Genomic DNA, 20,942 nt, shown 5'->3' with positions numbered 1-20,942 from the left:
CACACACACATTACAAGCACAATCATCCTCACAGATCCTGCACTTACATACACCATATACACACACATTGCATTTCCTAATGGACTTTCTATATCACACACACAAATGAGAGCATGGATACCTTTTTTAAAACGATTTTTATCATATTCTCTGTCTTTTCCATGGACGGTCCTTCCTCTACCCATCCTCCATGTTGTGAAGTAGCATGTTATTTTCCATGTCTCTCCCATGATGAACGAGCGGAGCAGGTGAAATAATATAATTTGAGTCCTCTAATCGATAATTTCTCCCCTTTAGTGAAAAATGGACAGCTCCCCCTTGGCCCAAATTGCATGGATTTCCATCCATTGCCTCACTCTGATACGATCCAATAACATTCCATTAAGGATGGTCGGAACGGCGTAAAATTAAGAGCCTGTCTCTCAGGGAATTGCAAATCCCTGTTCAAACAGTTATTGCTTTTTTCCTCTCAGAATGTTAAGGCATGTGCTTTAGAAGGTGAAATTGAAAAGGGGTATAAAACCGTCCCTAGTTGTTGTACTTTTTTAGGTATGTAAGTCCTTTGTTGGGGACTCTAACCTCTTGTTTTGGCAAGTATTCTGTTTTTGGTGAATTGTACTCAAGAACAGGGGAAAAGCAGTCACCTTTAGTACAAGTGCTTAGTTGTCTTGTATCGCTGATACTTCACTGTTCTTCTGTTTCTTGCTTGATAAGACCAAAAGCGTGTTATAATTTCCTGGTTTGTTGTGAAAGTGTGTGCATTGATCTTTTGTTTGTGGACTCCTCTCCTCAGGGGATCGATTGTAACGCAGTGTCTCTCTCTGAGCTGGAGTTTGCATCAGACTTCTGCCTAAAGATAACAGACAGCACGGACTGCACGGTGAGTCGTGCGCGCGCGCACACACACACACACACACCTAACTCAATCTTCTGAGTTAATCAAGGCTGTCAGCGGTGAGGATTGATCACAGGTGTGGTGATAAATGGGGCCAGCTAATTGGCTAGGAAGGGTGAGGTGGGTGGTACACCAGTGTGATGGATAGACAATCCTCCTGATCCCCAGGTGTGGCTGACTACATGCATCACATGTGAAGAGAGTTTGTCACACAAGGGAGACCTTGTTACATATGTGGTGTGTTCCTTCTGTACCTTAAATATAAACATTTAATGCATATTTAATATTTATGTTAAATATGCACATTTTGGTGCCTTCTCCAATTACTAATCAGGTCAAAACTCTACAGTGGGGTGGTGGTGGATTTGCGTCATGTTCAATATGGCACAACTTGGCATTTTCCTGCAGAAATTGAGTGCTCTTATAGGACAAGTTCAGGTATTGCCTCCCCATTTAGAAGCGTTCTGTGCCATTTCATGCCTACTGGGAACTGCTTTCTCTTATCTGTCTCTTATCCCGAGTACAAACCACCATCATGTGCCCTTGAGCAAGGCACTTAAACCCAAAATTGCTCTACATCGAGGTGTGCTGAAATGTGGCTGACCCTGAGCCTCTCAACGTGCTTTGTGTGTATGGGGTTGTTGAGGGGCAGAATAAAAATAAACATTATAACCAAAAGGAGTATCCAAATAAAGAATTGAACACTAACAGCTCTAACACACCTGATAAACCTGGACTGATAGTGATAACCATGGTATAGTTGATTCTTTTTAAGCATTTTCGTAAGTGCTGCAGTGGAGCAAAAGCCCACACTTCCAGACGTTTTCAGGACCGGAGTCAGAGACCCCTTGTTTACAACTTTTCCGTAACCAATCTTAGGCACTAGGCAGGGGGTGGATGATAGTTCACTCGTTACGGTGAACTGTCATCCACCTATCATCTAGTCTATTCTGTACTGTGCTGGCAGGTACTCACACCACAGCTCTTTGTCTACCCCTCCTCTGGGAAGCTCACAGACTGATCGGCATAGGGCTCTGGTCAAACGCAGTGCACTATGAAGGGAACAGGGTGCCATTTGCGAAGCAACACACAGAGAAAGAACAGAGAGCAGAAATAGCCCTGGTGGACTCCGGCAAGTGATTTGTCTTTGGTGGCCCATTGTATTTCTGAGAGCATTGTGCAGTGTCTCTCTCCACTATTTCAAAAGTTAATCAATAGCTGGTTATTATCTGCTTCTGCTCTTGGCCGGCCCCGTGGATCTAATGGAATTTGTAAACATCCTCTCATTTTTTTCTTCTTTTCTCGGCCACATAATTGAACATATCCACCTTTTTTATTTGTTCCTTTTCTTGGAATGTGGATGACCTGTTCTAGGTTTAGAGCCTAGTGCAATGAGAAAAGTGAAACAAAAAATGATATGATCGGGCTAAAAACAGTCATTTAAATCAATGTTTTTAGTTATTTTGTGTTAATTATCTTGTATAAAAAAAAAATGGCCATGTAATTTTCCCTTCAAATCTCTGTAAGTGACTGAGCATTTGACTGAAAATGTGACAATTAACAGAATCTCTGGTGACAGGTGTTAAGGGTGGCCCTTGAGTGTCTGTGTTTGACCAGTATTCCAAAGGAGTATTGTGGATAGTGGACAGACTGCGGGAGTTGGAAGAAATTTTCCATAGACACTGGCCAGTTTCGTGTTTTCCCCCTTATGGGTTAATGTTAGGATTTTAGAGGCGCCTAATCTTAGATCTTTGCCTATTGGTAACTTCTGCCCTGCGCGTGGACCACGTGTGAGGGAGAGAATGTGTGTGTGGGTGTGTATGATGGAGCTCCTGCTTTTGTTCTCCTGTCGACAGTCCATTCATCAGCGATGCCTGCCTAACCTTGCATTAAATGAACAGCACAACCCCTGCGTCTGCGCCGCGCACACAGAAGACAAATACCCCCCTCTCTCTCCCTCCTTCTGCCCCCCCTTTTTACTCTATCACTCCTCCTTTCCTCGCACGTGTAGGCCGTGAAAACCTATGTCGAAAAGCATGGGTTGTGCTTGAAAGGTTTTGCATTGTTTTGTAGTCAAAAAGACTATCTCAAGGGGTTGTCTTGTTTTTATGTATTTTTAAACTGCAGGTTAATTTCATTCAGTCTTGTGGTTCAATATCTATGCACTAGTCTATAGTCCAGATACAATCCATTTATTTTCCCCTTGGTGAGATAAAATAGTCCTTATTGAACTTTTAAGACTAGTTACTTTAGACTAGTGGTTAAGACTTTTATTAATACAAAGCCATTTTCTGATAATATCCACTTGAGATCACTGCCCTGGTTGCTGTGAATTGTGGGGGGGGGGGGGAATGAACACAAGAAGTTACAAACTATCCCTCACTTCAAAAGCATCATAAAGATCTGGGTTGGTTCTAACACCAGTGTCTCTAACTGCCGAAGAGGTTGGAAGAAACTCACTTTTGCTTGATTCGTCTTTCAACTGCTCTCCATCAAATTTAAATCGTATAGAAAAAGTGGCCTTCAAGTCAGACAGAAGGCGCTCTCTGAAATTTCAGGGGTGTTTTGGAGCACATTACAAGCAAAATCATTAAACTCCCATCTCTGGTTATTTGTCAGCATCGCTAGTTGTACACCAGGTGACTGTCACACCAAACACCTTACCCCCTGGGTGCAGCCCCCATAACGTAACCCCATGCGTGTTACTGAGTTTACAGTCGCCCCTGCTGTATCCCTTTAGTAATGAGGAAGTCCTGTCTGATTTCACACAGAGTATCTACTATTTTGCTTTTACATAACTGTGATACAGGCAACAGTGTCAGACTGAATTCTTGACAGGGGTTGCTTATGGGTAGTACTCCAAAAAAGAGCTGTAAGGGGAGACGGATCAATGAAAGTGTCATATACACTGAGTGTACGAAGCATTAGAAACACCTTTCTTATATTGAGTTGCACCCTATTTTTCCCTCAGAACATCCTCAATTCATCTGGGAATGGACTCTACAAGGTGTTGAAAGCGTTCAATAGGGATGCTGGCCTATGTTGACTCCACTGCTTCACACAGTTGTCAAGTTGGCTGGATGTCCTTTGGGTGTAACCATTTTTGATACACACAGGACATTTTTGAGCGTGAAAAACCCAGCACCGTTGCAGTTCTTGACACACTCAAACCGGTGTGCCCGGCACCTACAACTGTACCCCGTTCAAAGACACTTAAATCTTTTGTCTTGCCTGTTCACCCTCTGAATGGCGCATACACACAATCCATTGTCTGTTGTCTCAAGGCTTAAAAATCTTTCTTTAAACGGTCTCCTCCCCTTCATCTACACTGATTTTGAAGTGGATTTAACAAGTTACCTCAATAAGGGATCATAGCGTTCACCTGGATTCACCTGGTCAGTCTGTCATGGAAAGAGCAGGTTATCCTAATGTTTTGTACGCTCAGTGTATATCAGAGACAGAAAACCAAAACCTGAAATAGTTTGGCTTGTTCTATTTTACATGGAACACATGTAAGATCAAAATCAGAGAATATTCTTCCAGGTTTAGCCCTGGACCAGTGGATACGGTGAACCACCTTGAATTTGATTAGGCTGTTTCTAGCGCTAAAAGAGAGAGAATGTTCTCTTCCTATGTAGCACAGTTCCCAAAGTGTCATCCTCAAACACTGCTCCAAAATTATTTTCCTATAAAGATGGGTTATGTAAGTAATTAATGATTCCATTCAGTGCCTTCAGATTAGTATTCACGCCCATTGACTTTTTCCACTTCTGCTGTGTTACAAAGTGGGATTAAAATGCATTTAATTGTCATTTTATGTCAACGATCTATGCAAAATACTCTGTCAACGTGGAAGAAAAATTCTAACATTTGTAAAAGATGAATGAAAAATAAAACACTATCTTGAATAGATAATTATTCAAACCTATGAGTCAATACATGTTAGAATCACAGCTGCGCGTCTTTCTGGGTAACTCTCTAAGAGACTTACACACCTGGATTGTGTAACATTTGCACGTTATTCATTTCAATGTTCTTCAAGCTGTTTCAAATTGGTTGTTGATCATTGCTAGACAACCATTTCCAGGTCTTGGTGTAGATTTTCAAGCCGATTTAAATCACAACTGTAAATCAGCCTCTCCAGAACCTTCACGGTCTTCTTGGTAAGCAACTCCAGTGTAGATTTGGCCTTGTGTTTTAGGTGAAGGTGTTTTGAGTAAAGCCAGTGTGTCTATGTATGCGAATGACTCAACACTATACATGTCAGCTACTACAGCGAGTGAAATCACTGGAACACTTAACAAAGAGCTGCAGTTAGTTTCAGAATGGGTGGCAAGGAATAAGTTAGTCCTAAATATTTCAAAAACGAAAAGCCTTGTATTTAGGACAAATCGTTCACTAAATCCCAAACCTCAACTAAAATCTTGTAATAAATAATGTGGAAATTGAGCACGCTGAGGTGACTAAACTGCTTGGAGTAACCCTGGACTGTAAACTGTCATGGTCAAAACATGTTGATACAACAGTAGCTTAGATGGGGAAAAGTATGTCCATAATAAAGCTGTGCTCTGCCTTTTTAAGAACACCATCAACAAGGCCCTGGTTTTGTTGCATCTGGACTAGAGGTCGGCCGATTAATCGGAATGGCCGATTTAATTAGGGCCGATTTAGAGTTTTCATAACAATCGGAAATCTGTATTTTTGGGCGCCGATTTCTGGGTGCAGCCCCCATAACGTAACCCCATGCGTGTTACTGAGTTTACAGTCGCCCCTGCTGTATCCCTTTAGTAATGAGGAAGTCCTGTCTGATTTCACACAGAGTATCTACTATTTTGCTTTTACATAACTGTGATACAGGCAACAGTGTCAGACTGAATTCTTGACAGGGGTTGCTTATGGGTAGTACTCCAAAAAAGAGCTGTAAGGGGAGACGGATCAATGAAAGTGTCATATACACTGAGTGTACGAAGCATTAGAAACACCTTTCTTATATTGAGTTGCACCCTATTTTTCCCTCAGAACATCCTCAATTCATCTGGGAATGGACTCTACAAGGTGTTGAAAGCGTTCAATAGGGATGCTGGCCTATGTTGACTCCTCTGCTTCACACAGTTGTCAAGTTGGCTGGATGTCCTTTGGGTGTAACCATTTTTGATACACACAGGACATTTTTGAGCGTGAAAAACCCAGCACCGTTGCAGTTCTTGACACACTCAAACCGGTGTGCCCGGCACCTACAACTGTACCCCGTTCAAAGACACTTAAATCTTTTGTCTTGCCTGTTCACCCTCTGAATGGCGCATACACACAATCCATTGTCTGTTGTCTCAAGGCTTAAAAATCTTTCTTTAAACGGTCTCCTCCCTTCATCTACACTGATTTTGAAGTGGATTTAACAAGTTACCTCAATAAGGGATCATAGCGTTCACCTGGATTCACCTGGTCAGTCTGTCATGGAAAGAGCAGGTTATCCTAATGTTTTGTACGCTCAGTGTATATCAGAGACAGAAAACCAAAACCTGAAATAGTTTGGCTTGTTCTATTTTACATGGAACACATGTAAGATCAAAATCAGAGAATATTCTTCCAGGTTTAGCCCTGGACCAGTGGATACGGTGAACCACCTTGAATTTGATTAGGCTGTTTCTAGCGCTAAAAGAGAGAGAATGTTCTCTTCCTATGTAGCACAGTTCCCAAAGTGTCATCCTCAAACACTGCTCCAAAATTATTTTCCTATAAAGATGGGTTATGTAAGTAATTAATGATTCCATTCAGTGCCTTCAGATTAGTATTCACGCCCATTGACTTTTTCCACTTCTGCTGTGTTACAAAGTGGGATTAAAATGCATTTAATTGTCATTTTATGTCAACGATCTATGCAAAATACTCTGTCAACGTGGAAGAAAAATTCTAACATTTGTAAAAGATGAATGAAAAATAAAACACTATCTTGAATAGATAATTATTCAAACCTATGAGTCAATACATGTTAGAATCACAGCTGCGCGTCTTTCTGGGTAACTCTCTAAGAGACTTACACACCTGGATTGTGTAACATTTGCACGTTATTCATTTCAATGTTCTTCAAGCTGTTTCAAATTGGTTGTTGATCATTGCTAGACAACCATTTCCAGGTCTTGGTGTAGATTTTCAAGCCGATTTAAATCACAACTGTAAATCAGCCTCTCCAGAACCTTCACGGTCTTCTTGGTAAGCAACTCCAGTGTAGATTTGGCCTTGTGTTTTAGGTGAAGGTGTTTTGAGTAAAGCCAGTGTGTCTATGTATGCGAATGACTCAACACTATACATGTCAGCTACTACAGCGAGTGAAATCACTGGAACACTTAACAAAGAGCTGCAGTTAGTTTCAGAATGGGTGGCAAGGAATAAGTTAGTCCTAAATATTTCAAAAACGAAAAGCCTTGTATTTAGGACAAATCGTTCACTAAATCCCAAACCTCAACTAAAATCTTGTAATAAATAATGTGGAAATTGAGCACGCTGAGGTGACTAAACTGCTTGGAGTAACCCTGGACTGTAAACTGTCATGGTCAAAACATGTTGATACAACAGTAGCTTAGATGGGGAAAAGTATGTCCATAATAAAGCTGTGCTCTGCCTTTTTAAGAACACCATCAACAAGGCCCTGGTTTTGTTGCATCTGGACTAGAGGTCGGCCGATTAATCGGAATGGCCGATTTAATTAGGGCCGATTTAGAGTTTTCATAACAATCGGAAATCTGTATTTTTGGGCGCCGATTTCCGATTATTAAAAAAAATATATATATATGTATTTTTTTTATATATACCTTTTTATTTAACTAGGCAAGTCAGTTAAGTACACATTCTTATTTTCAATGACTGCCTAGGAACTGTGGGTTAACTGCCTTGTTCAGGGGCAGAACGACAGATTTTCACATTGTCAGCTCAGGGGTTCCAACCTTGCAACCGCACAGTTAACTAGTCCAACGCTCTAACCATTGCACTCCACGGGTAGCCTGCCTGTTACACGAATGCAGTAGAAGCCCAGGTAAATTGCTAGCTAGCATTAAACTTATCTTATAAAAAACAATCAACCATAATCACTAGTTATAACTAAGAATCCAGTTTAGCAGGCAATATTAACCAGGTGAAATTGTGTCATTTCTCTTGCGTTCATTGCACGCAGAGTCAGGGTATATGCAACAGTTTGGGCTGCCTGGCTAATTGCGAACTAATTTGCCAGAATTTTACGTAATTATGACATACATTGAAGGTTGTGCAATGTAACAAGAATATTTAGACTTAGGGATGCCACCCGTTAGATAAAATACCGAACGGTTCCGTATTTCACTAAAATAATAAACGTTTTGTTTTCGAAATGATAGTTTCCAGATTCGATCATATTAATGACCAAAGGCTCGTATTTCTGTGTGTTATTATGTTATAATTAGGTCTGATTTGATAGAGCATTCTGCAGCAGGCCCGTAATCATTCATTCAAACAGCACTTACGTGCGTTTTGCCAGCAGGTCTTCGCAAGCACAGCGCTGTTTATGACTTCAAGCCTATCAGCCTAATGGCTGGTGTAACTAATGTGAAATGGCTAGCTAGTTAGCTGGGTGTGCGCTAATACTGTTCACTCGCTTTTAGATTTGGAGTAGTTATTCCCCTTGCGCTGCAAGGGCCGCGGCTTTTGTGGAGCGATGGATAACGATGCTTCGGGTGTGGCTGTTGTCGATGTGTTCCTGGTTCGAGCCCAGGTAGGGGCGAGGAGGGGGACGGACGCTGTACTGTTACACTGGCAATACTATAGTGCCTATAAGAACATCCAATAGTCAAAGCTATATGAAATACAAATGGTATAGAGAGGAATAGTCCTATAAATACTATATTAACTACAACCTAAAACCTCTTACCTTGGAATATTGAAGTCTCATGTTAAAAGGAACCACCAACTTTCATATGTTCTCATGTTCTGAGCAAGGAACTTAAACGTTAGCTTTTTTACATGGCACATATTTTACATGGCACATATTACTTTCTTCTCCAACACTTTGTTTTTGCATTATTTAAACCATTATTTATTTGAGGCTAAATGTGTTTTTATTGATGTTTTATATTAAGTTAAAATAAGTGTTAATTCAGTATTGTTGTAATTGTCATTATTACAAATAAAAAAATGGCCGATTTTAATCTGTATCGGATTTTTTGGTCCTCCAATAATCGGTATCGGCGTTGAAAAATCATAATCGGTCGACGTCTAATCTGGACTATTGTTCAGTTGTGTGGTCAGGTGGCACAAAGAGGGACTTTGGAACACTACAATTGGCTCAGAACAGGGTAGCACGGCTGGCTCTTAAATGTACACGTAGAGATAACATTAATAATGTGCATTTAAATCTCTCATGGCTCAAAGTGGATTTCATCACTACTTGTTTTTGTAAGAAATGGTGACAAGCTGAATGCACCAAACTGTCTGTTTAAACTACTAGCACACAGCTCGACACCCATGCATACCCCACAAGAAATGCCACCAGAGGTCTCTTCACAATCCCCAAGTCCAGAACAGACTATGGGAGGTGCACAGTACTACATAGAACCAAGGCTACATGGAACTCTATTCCACATCAGGTAACTGATGCAAGCAGTAAAATCCGATTTAAAAAACGGATAAAAATACACCTTATGGAATAGCGGGGACTGTGAAGAGACACACAGGCACATATGCACATGATAACACACACTACACACATGGATTTTGTATTGTAGATATGTGATAGTGGACTGGTGGCCTGAGAGAACACACTTAATGTGTTGTGCAAAGTGTTATGAAATGTCATGTAATATTTAAAATGGTATATAACTGCCTTAATGTTGCTGGATCCCAGGAAGAGAGTAGCTGCTGCCTTGGAATCAGCTAACGGGGATCCTTAATCAATAAAAATTAAAATATACATTGTCTATACTGTTTATACTATAATATCGTCTGCGTATATTCCTTCAATTTACTAATTGCCTGGGCCAGGTGTTCCACGTATGAAGATAAAAATAGCAAAAGAGGACCGTGTAGACCAATTTGGATCAGTCTCAAGACGACAACATTTTGGAAAACAGTTTAATATCTGTTTCTATCAAAGATGGGGGGCGATAGTGAGAACACTGGGTGGCATCCTTACATTATTTTTTAATATATAAAAGTACATTTTTTTATGTATTCACATCTCTCCTGATGAACCTTTGTGAAAGTCTGTGGTAATAATTTTGAGCATTAATTAACTTAATTGATTCTTACATTTTAAATAGACCTATCCAGGTTATTTGCCTTTTATTCATGCTATCCAATGCCCTTTTGAGTTCAATGAGAGAGATTTGGGCTCCGAGCGAGGAGGTGTATTTCTTTTAGAAAGGACTTAGTCTGACTTGGTGTGTATTTACGATCAGAGTTGTACAGTTATTTATGGAAGCAGGAGAATCTTTGCTTTATTAATATTGGTTCTGATAGTAATTCCCCTGTTTCAGACTCAATAGTTGCTGTATCAGCTTATTGATCATTACTGTGTAGCTTGTTGGCCAGTAAATGACTGGGACCATGGAAGTAATGGTTGAGTCTAATTTTGCCCTCTGTCTTATTAAGTTCTGTCTTGACTTTGGAAAGAGTAATAGCTACCTGGTCTGAAAAGAGTGTTTGTTGAGAATGCTACTACTATGAGAGATAGTACTCCTTTATTTCTGCTGATCATCACCTGTTATAAAATGACAACAATGCCTTGCTAGTTGACTGACTTTTCCGCTGTCGAAACACTGTTTCCTGAAGCATTCTGCCCTGTTCTGAAAGAACTCCCTGGGTTTACCATCATGCAGTGGATGTTTGGTCAGGACGTATTGTTTTATTAATTTGTGTGCGCTTTCCACGTTATTTCTCAAAGTTTGTATGAAAGCGAGAGAAACCCATCCCTGTATTTGCGTTTCATGACAATTGAGCTCAGTCAGAACTTGTGGCAATAGCATGAGTCCATTTGATGACAGTGGTGAGTGATGGCGAGAGGGAAGGACACGTCATTGGCTGACAGTGCATCATCTGCTGCTGAACGACAGCGCTGCATCGTATGTCGCGGAGTGATCTTCAAGAAAACTGTAGAAAAAAGATCAGTTGATCCGTGAAGCACACAGGCATCTACCACTCTCGTAGCTGCCAAACTGAGCAGAGGCCGCTGCTAAGCAGAGAGTGCACTGAACAGAGAGCACAGATGCACTTGGCCAAATAAATTCCAGTAATTAATGAAATCATTACAAATTTACTCTGACACGTCGCAACCCACCCACCATTAACAGGTCCGAGACCCACTTTGGGTCACGACCCATACTTTAAGAAAAGCTGGTGTTGGGTTGTGGACTGTTCCATCAGTATATGTAGGACCATAAATAAATACATTAGATGTATAATTTATTTTAAAAATGTAGTTCCACCATGATAGGACAATAAATAAATAAGTGTAATTCAATATAAAATGTATATCCCTCATCTGCAAAAAATAGAAAGCTCTCACAACCCCTGCTCACAGACATACATACATCTGGGAAATGCAACCATTTCCATTCTAACTCAACGCCACACTTTCCCAAACACCAAAAAACACACACCACACCATCCATCTCAATACAACCACACGTACCCACATACTGTGCCTTATGCCTGCTGTGTTTTAATCTCCACCATGTTGAATTAGTGATTTTGTGTTCCATTTAGTTCTTTTTGAAGATCGATAGAAAAGCTATATCTTTTTTTGGTCGATAGCCCTAACTCTCTGAGTTAGTGATTGCTGTTTAGCAGTCTGATGGCCTTGAGATAGAAGTTGTTTTTCAGTCTCTGATGCACCTGTACTGGCCTCACCTTCTGGATGGTAGCGGGGTGAACAGGCAGAGGCTTGGGTGGTTGTTGTCCTTGATGATCTTTTTGGCCTGCCTGTGACAATGGGTGCTGTAGATGTCCTGGAGTGCAGTAGTTTGCCCCCCAGTGATGCGTTGTGCAGACCGCACCACCCTCTGGAGAGCCCTGCGGTTGTGGGCGGTGCAGTTGCTGTACCAGGTGGTGATACAGCCTGACAGGATGCTCTCAATTGTGCATCTGTAGAGGTTTATGAGGGTTTTAGGTGACATGCCACATTTCTTCAGCCTCCTGAGGTAGTAGAGGCGCTGTTGCGCCTTCTTCACCACACTGTCCGTGTGGGTGGACCATTTTAGTTTGTCCGTGATGTGTACGCCGAGGAACTTAGCGTTCTACCTTCTCCACTGCAGTCCCGTCGATGTGGATGGGGGGGTGCTCCCTCTGCTGTTTCCTGAAGTCCACGATCATCTCCTTTGTTTTCCTGACACAACACTCCAAGTGCTCTCACCTCCTCCCTATAGGCTGTCTCGTCGTTGTTGGTGATCAAGCCTACTACTGTTGTAGTCTGCAAACTTGATGATTGAGTTGGAGGCGTGCATGGCCACGCAGTCATGGGCGAACAGGGAGTACAGGAGGGGGAGTTTAGGTGATAGTGGCTATGGACAAAAAACATGGCTCATGACACCAATCCTACACACTAACAACGATGCAGAAGAGAACTACAACCATGCTCAGATGAAAACAAGGAGTTTAGTAGAGAGATCAATCGGTGTCCAGATTCAGATGCATTGACCGCTCTTGGGGTGTTATTTTATACAGCCCAGAAAAAACATGCAAAATCATAAGCTTAGCATGTACCTTGCACAACATCTGCAAACAACACAGGATGCCACACCCCAATATACCTGACATTCCACCAGCTGTACCTGACCAGGATGTTGCCTCTGGTAGATGTAATGCTGGCCTACTAGCAAGAAATGACCTCATAAGGAGGAGATTCACATGACAAAACATAAGGTTTGTATGATATCGATACAGAATTATTTTAGAATATTATTCTTCAAGTCTTCTTCGCTTCTCCATTGCAAACTTCTTCTCCGAGGCTAACTTCTCCTTCTCAAGGGCTAATCTCTCGCCTTCCACCTTCTGCAGCTCCTCCTGCACCCTGAGCATGGCCGTGACCTCCCCCAGGAGCGTACTCTGGACACCCACCATCTCATCTACACCAGCAAGCCTCCTTGGGGTGTCATAATGGATAAGGATCTGAGACAGGCGCAGCTCCTCTGTGCCTTCAGTGATTATCTGTTGAGAAAATACAATTAATCTGTTATGGAATGATATGTGTTGTAGGCCTATTATAGAATAATAATAAACGTTTTAAATGAGATATCAAACAAACACCTACCCCTGCTTGTTCTTCTGTCATATGATTATGACGATCCATGGCTCCCACATCTGGGCACATGGGCATGTGGATGATGTCCAGTGTTATTTCTGGAAGGTCAAAAAACATTGTTTCAGCATGACAACAAAGTTTGAAGGGCTGTAGGCTTGATATGATGAGAGAAGTAAACAAGTGTAATGTTAGCTGCACAACTGGATAATCTTGTAACCATGAACATTTTCTGGCGCCACTGCCACAGATACAGTTGGCTACCAGACAATTAAAGAAAACAAATGAAATGTGCATTATCTAGCTAGCTAGTAATTAGGAATATATCACAATATTCTAGACGTGTTATATAGCTAGAATTAGCTCGTTAATTTGCAAAGAAGAACTTTGCTATCTTATTTAATGTTAATGTCGTTAGCTATGTTGGCTAATTAGTCAGAGTCAATGCCCGACCGCAGTCCCTGTACTACAGTCTCTCCTATCATGGACAACACCTTCTCCTGAGCTGGTCCACATGAATGATCGATACCCCACTCCAGTCTTCTTCAACTCCCTGCTTCTTTCAGCTCCCTTCTTCTTAGCAGCCGACTTCTTTTTTACGGCTTCCCTGTCCCTTGCCATGCTGACCCTAACAAGCCAATTTATATTTTGCTGTGTTTATCAAAAGTGTTGGAAAAATGTGTTCATTCCCAACTGACTGACTTTGTTTTTGTCTATAGTACTCTCTCTGGTATGCAATATGATTTCCGCTCAGGTTATGGATCTGTCACTCAAACCTTAAAGGTCCTAAATTATGTCACCATTTCCCTTGATTCTAAGCAATGTTGTGCTGCTATTTTATTGACTTGGCCAAAGCTGTTGATACAGTAGACCAGGGGTCCCCAAACTTTTTCCTGTGAGGGCCACATAACTTTTCCCTTCTCTGATGGGGGGCCGGTGTCAGTTTGTAACAGAAAAAGTGTGACGATCGTAGGGGAGCTTAAAAAATTTATTGTTTTCCAGAAAGCCACACATAACCAAATAACCCTTTCCAGGTTCTTTACAGAAAAAAAGTCAGGAAACAAATAATAACACTATTAATGAAATAAATAATAACTAAATGACCCTCTCTGAGTTCTTCACAGAAAAAACAGGAAATAAATAATAACTAAATAACTCTCTCTGGGTTCTTCATAGAAAAAAAAGCCATGGAAAATTAACTTTCTGTCGTGCCATGCACAATCTTAACAGATAAAAGTTCAGCTCAGTTGTCAGAGCAGAATCTCTCTGACACATATGAGCAGTCTCTTAAAGTTCTTGTGTTCCTTCCTTATAGTCCTTTTGTAGGTTCCAGTAGGCTTGTAGACACCGCTGTTTGCAGCTCTCTCTCATCAACTTCCCTGTGAAAACCACAAAAGAAGCAGGTTGAGAAACTGAACTAAGTGATACAGCACCTACACAGCACAATACATTTCACTACCAGTATGGTTGTAAAGATGGATTTTATCCCAGTAGATTTTATTATGATTATATTTGTTTATGCTCAGAATGACTCATTCAAGTCAGAAAAGTGAGCTTACCTATGTATGTTCATCAGTGTGAACTGTGGGCCTGCATCTGGCTGGTGAGAAGTTGAATATCAGGTTCCATTCTAGTTACAGCCAGTCTCAAGCACTGATGCAAATGTTCATCTGTCAATCTTGATCTCATCGGGGTTTTCAGCAGTTTCATGCGAGAAAAGGTTTTCTCGCAGATATACGTGCTGCCAAAAACTGTGGACATTTTCATTGCGTGTTTTTTGATGTTTGGATATGTGTCGTTTGGGAGGGCGGCATAGAAGTCAATGAGACTGTTGGGCTTGAATGCGTCTTTCAGAACATCACAGTTCTGTAACTCAGCCAACTCAAACTGATATGAAGGCTGGGCTTCATCAATGTCGGCAACAAAGGGTTCTGAAAAAGACGGATTTCTTTTGCATGAACATGTAGTTCACTGAATCGCACACCGAACTCCGCCTTCAGCATTTCCAGTGCTTCCACGCACTTTTCAGCTGGGAACGGGACCGCTGGGTTCTCTGTCGACAGGTTTTGGGTAGCAGGAAGATGGACGAAGTTGCGCTTTTTCACTTGTTCCAAAAGCAGCGCTAATTTCACCTCAAATGCTTTTATGTGTGAATACATGTCACAAATGAGTTTCCCTCGCCTTGTAGCTGCAAGTTAAGGCTGTTAAGTATTTCTGTCACGTCTGTTAAAAATGCGAGGTGCCATTTCCATTCTGGGTCGATCAGCTCTGGGACCGTTTTGTCTTTTAAATGAAGAAATGCGTTAATTTCGGGTAGCAGCTCGTAAAAACGCCTCAAAACTCTGCCCGGCTCAGCCATCGGACCTCTGTGTAGTACAGCACATCTCCGTGCGTAGACTCCAGTTCAGACAGGAATTCTTGGAACTGCCTGTGTTTAAGTCCCTTTGCTCTGATGAAGTTTATGCACGACACCACAACCTTCATTACAGAATCCCACTTCAACACTTTGCAGCACAGTGCTTGCTGGTGAATTAGGCAGTGGACTCGTAGCGGGCGGTGAGACCCCTTTTTCCAACTCCCGGTTCATGCGTCCTATTAGACCGCGAGTTTCGCCCACCATGCTAGGAGCCCCGTCAGTCGTGATGCTAGCTAGCTTTGACCAGTCCAGGTCCAACTTCTCCATGGTTTGGCACACTTTGTCAAAAATATCCTCTCCCATTGTAGTCCCTTTGAGACTTTGGAGGGCTGCCAGCTCCTCGCATATCTCAAAGTTTGCGCTAACTCCACGAATAAAAATGAGCAGTTGCGCTGTGTCTTGCACGTCCGTGCTCTCATCCAGTGCTAATGAAAAAAAGTCAAATTCTTTCGTCTTCTGCTGCAGCTGGGCATATACATTACTCCCGATTTCTTCAACGCGTCTGGTGATTGTACTCGCCGACAGACTTACGGCATTAAATGCATCTTTCTTCTCGGGACACACCTCCTCCGCGACAGCATCCATACATTTCTTAACAAACTCTCCGTCAGTGAAAGGCTTACCGCTTCTTGCTATCAGTTTAGCAACCCGAAAGCTGGCCCGAACGGATGCCTGGTTCAGCTGAGCTTGGCGTACAAATGTATTCTGCTGAGATAGTAGTCCACTTTTTAGCTTTGAGAGTTTGTCTGCTCGTATTTGGCCTGGCAAGCTATCGGGATTCATAGTGTCGGCGAAGATTGTATTCTTTGAATACCGCCACCGTCTCTTGACAGATGAGACAAACAGCCTTTTCTTTGCATTGAACAAAAAAAAAAATTGTTTGTCCACGCAGGTTAAATACCCTGCATTCTGAATCAATTTTTCTCTTACCTAACCTTTTCGCCATTATTCCGTTCTCTCTTTGACAGGGCCGGGCCTAGGATTTTTTTTCTGGAGGCCAAATAGGAAAAAAATTCGATAGCGTCTCTGGTATTGTTCAGAGGGCCGGGCCAAATGTGCTGACGGGCCGTATCCGTAGTTTGGTGACCACTGCAGTAGACCATTCCATTCTTGTGGGCCGGCTAAGGAGTATTGGTGTCTCTGAGGGGTCTTTGGCCTGGTTTGCTAACTACTTCTCTCAAAGAGTGAACTGCATTAGGTCAGAACATGTGCTGCCACTACCTACCAAGGGAGTGCCCCAAGGCTCGATCCTAGGTCCCACGCTCTTCTCAATTTACATCAGCTACATAGCTCAGGCAGTAGGAAGCTCTCTCATCCATTTATATGCAGATGATAGTCTTATACTCAGCTGGCCCCTCCCCGGATTTTGTGTTAACCTGTTGCTTCTACTCGGGACGCTTGCGTCCCAACTAGAGCTCTGGAAATGCAAATGCGCTACGCTAAATGCTAATAGTATTAGTTAAAACTCAAAAGTTCATTAAAATACACATGCAGGGTATCGAATTAAAGCTACACTCGTTGTGAATCCAGGCAACAAGTCAGATTTTTAAAATGCTTTTCGGCGAAAGCATGAGAAGCTATTATCTGATAGCATGTAACACCCAAAAAGACCCACAGGGGACGTAAAACAAAATAATTAGCATTTCGGCATTACACAAACCGCACAATAAAATAGAAAACATTCATTACCTTTCACCATCTTCTTTGTTGGCACTCCTAGATGTCCCATAAACACTATTTGGGTCTTTATTTCGATTAAATCGGTCCATATAAAGCCTAGATATCGTTATATGTAGACTGTGTGATAAACGAAAAAACATTGTTTCAAAACGTAACGTCATTTTTAAAATTCAAAAAGTCGACGATAAACTTTCACAAAACACTTCGAAATACGTTTGTAATGCAACTTTAGGTATTAGTAAACGTTAATAAGCGATAAAATTCATCAGGAGGCGATGTAAAGATCATTAGCTGTCCGTCTGGAAAAATGTCCGGCTAGAAACTCAACGAAAATATCCGGTCCTAGACCATAGGAGATACGGTGTCCTGTATGTGTTTGACCAAGAAAAAACTCGAAGGGAAATGACAAGACTCTAGACACCGTGTGGAAGCTGTAGGTACTGCAACCTCAGTCAATTAATTGTGGTTCACCTTTATCAATGGGTTCAAGTAGCGCATGGATATATTTTCCCATTTTCAGTGATCAGTTTTTCCTGTGCTTTTCGATGTAAATGCCGTTCTGGTAAAGCCACAGCAGTGATTTAACCAGTTTTATAAACGTCTGAGTGTTTTCTATCCACACAGACTAAGCAAATGCATATACTATATTCCTGGCATGAGTAGCAGGGCGCTGAAATGTTGCGCGATTTTTAACAGAATGTTCAAAAAAGTAGAGGGTCGACTTAAGAGGTTAAACGCTCTACAACAAAGCTTTCTTGGTGTCCAACAAGCTTTCTCTGCCCTTAACCTTGTTCTGAAACCTCAAAAACATAGGTTATGTGGTTAGGTAAGAAGAATGCCCCTCTCCCCAACAGTGTGATTACTACCTCTAAGGGTTTAGAGCTTGAGGTAGTCACCTCATACAAGTACTTGGAAATATGGCAAGACGGTACACTGTACTTCTCTCAGCACATATCAAAGCTGCAGGCTAAGGTTAGGTTTGGACTTGGCTCCTCTTTCACCCCTGCTGCCAAACTAACCCTGATTCAGATCACCATCCTACCCATGCTAGATTATGAAAACATAATTTATAAATTGTCAGGTAAGGGTGCTCTCGAGCAGCTAGATGTTCTTTACCATTCGGCCACCCTATGCTCCTCTGTAAACTGGTCATCTCTGTATAACCGTCGCAAGACCCACTGGTTGATGCTTATTTATAAAACCCTCTTAGGCCCCTCTCCCCCCATCTGAGATACTTACTGCAGCCCTCATCCTCCACATACTACACCTGTTCTGCCAGTTACATTCTATTAAAGGACCCCAAAGTGCACACATCCCTGGGTCACTCTTCTTTTCAGTTCGCTGCAGATTGCGACTGGAACGAGCTGCAAAAAAACACTAAAACTGGACAGTTTTTTTTCTCCATCTCTTCATTCAAAGACACTCTTACTGACATTTGTGGCTGCTTTGGGTGATGTATTGTTCTCTCTACCTTCTTGCCCTTTGCTGTTGTCTATGCACAACAACGTTTGTACGATGTTTTGTGCTGCTACCATGTTGTATTGTCATGTATTGCTGCCATACTATGTTGTTGTTTAAGGTCTCTCTTTACGTAGTGCTCTGCTCTCTCTTGTCGTCATGTGCGTTTTGCCCTATATTTTTATTTAACATTTTTAATCCCAGCCCCGCAGGAGGCCTTTTGGTAGACCGTCATTGAAAATAAAACTTTGTTCTTAACTGACTTGCCTCGTTAAATAAAAAATGTAATAACCCGACAGCATAGACCGACTCGACCATTCTCACCTTTCCTCTCTTTTTGGTCTCTGCAGTGACCCCGCAGTTATCAAGTCTCCCCAACAGCAACCTTTTCCTGGCTGCTATTTCCTCCACCATCACTTCAAGCTCTTGTATGCTTTAGTTTTTATTGCACTTTCCTTGGTTATCCATTTTTGGTTTCGCTGTAGCTTGTCTGATGGTTATAATTTGTGAAAAATATAGTTTTTTTGTGTGTGTAAAGTGTTTGCGAGCCAACTAAAAATGTTTTATTCTTGAGACATAAAGCAAAAAAATAGATATAATAAAATGGGCCAAATCCTATCATCCCATTGGTTTCAAGCACATCACTAATGTCAATGCCACATAAGATATTTACTAAGTTCAAAAGAAAGATGTTCCTAAAAACGATGAATTCCTAAGAACATTTTGAGGAATTGCATTTTTGGAACTTTTATTTATTTGTAATTAGTATTTTGTGAATCCGGACCCTGGTCGTTGTGGTTGAATCTGTGTTTGAAATTCATTGCTAGTAAACTATAAAAATTGAGTCGCACAAGTAATTTTGGGGGGTAAACATCAACGTTTCGGCGTCACTGTGCCTCCTTCAGGGTGATGTCATGAATTCTTGAACCAGGTTATGTAGACAAACAGTGCAACCAATGACAATAGTGAGGCGTGTGTCATAATGATTAAGTTAATTAGAATGAATTGAGTGAAACTGTTAAAAAACAATAGTTTATGGCATATGAAAGATATAGGCTGTAAGGCATATATATCGGCATATAATATATATAGGTTATCATATGCAAACATAATTTAACATTGTACATAATATTAGCATCAGCATACATTATTGTTTAATTCACTTTCACATGTTTAATTGTTTCCTATTTTATTTATATTTGTCACATGTAATCTTTTGGTTCAACCTTAATGCATAATAAGAATCATCAACTGGGGGAACATATTACCTGTACCCTAATAAGTTGTAGAAAGAATATATCAAATTATAAGTCTTGTTCATAAAAGGGTGAATCGTTCTCAACCTGCCTACCTGGTTAAATAAAGGGGAAATAAAAAAATTATCAATTGTTCATAAGAAGGGCCTGAGATCAAAGTCAATATTCAGACCACTAGGGGTCAATGGTTTTAGATAGGATATCCAGTAAGCCTCCCTTTGTAGTAGTAGGATCTCGATGTTACCTCCTCTCCTTGGTAGAGCAACATCCTCAATTTGAGGGAGAAGATTGGATGGTGACCTGCTACTGGATAGTCAATGTTCTTACACCTGATTGAGCTGCGGTGTTCAGCTATGCGTTGTTTTAATTGTCTTTTTGTTTATCCTACGTGGCTTTTCCACATGAACAGGTGATGATATAGATTACTCCCTTGCTCTTTCATTGAGATGATATCCCTAACATTTTTCAACCTGTATGTGGGTGTCTGAAGGATGTTTTTGTAGTGCTATTGCACTGTGCGCATGAACCACGTTTGTAGTTCCCATTTGGAATGTGTGTCAAGAGTGTCTGAGTGGGCTCAGGGGGTATGTCAAATCTCACCAGGCTATCTCTAATATTGTGACCAGGCTTATAGACCACCAGTGGGGGTTCCTTGAAGAGGTGTGTGATTTTTGTTGTCTGATTGCAGAATATGCCAGTGCTTTTTCGGGATGGCTTTCATTTTCTCCGAACGGTTGCGTTGTTTTTCTTTGGTTGAGTTCTTCCTCTCGTTTTTTTTCTTTATTTTTTATTCTTTTTTTCATCATTGCAGCATCAATATTCTGTCCTTGTAGCCTCTCATTTAGAATGCATCTGTTTTTTTTTTGCATTGCTGTTAAAATCTGTCTAGATTAGTTTAACCCTGCATAACTGGCTATATGGTAGACCATTCTTGAGGGTGAAGGGGGTTCGTACTATCCACACATAGCAAGGTATTGC

At 41.3% G+C, this 20,942-nt stretch overlaps 1 protein-coding gene across 3 annotated transcripts in view; it reads left to right on the top strand.

The window, feature by feature from the left end:
• Positions 1-20,942, top strand: part of prmt3 (protein arginine methyltransferase 3) — a 109,304-nt gene that overhangs the window by 51,344 nt on the left and 37,018 nt on the right. For 2 of the 3 annotated variants that reach the window (XM_065011796.1, XM_029638678.2), the window contains one exon: positions 794-880. In XM_065011796.1, coding sequence (XP_064867868.1) covers positions 794-880 — 87 coding nt within the window. Of the gene's footprint in view, positions 1-793; positions 881-12,913; positions 13,115-20,942 lie in introns of those variants that run through there. The other variant, XM_029638679.2, reaches the window with a different exon arrangement.

This window comes from Oncorhynchus nerka, linkage group LG27, assembly GCF_034236695.1.
Source record: "Oncorhynchus nerka isolate Pitt River linkage group LG27, Oner_Uvic_2.0, whole genome shotgun sequence".
NCBI lineage: Eukaryota > Metazoa > Chordata > Actinopteri > Salmoniformes > Salmonidae > Oncorhynchus > Oncorhynchus nerka.
This window is presented reverse-complemented; position numbering and strand designations above follow the sequence as displayed.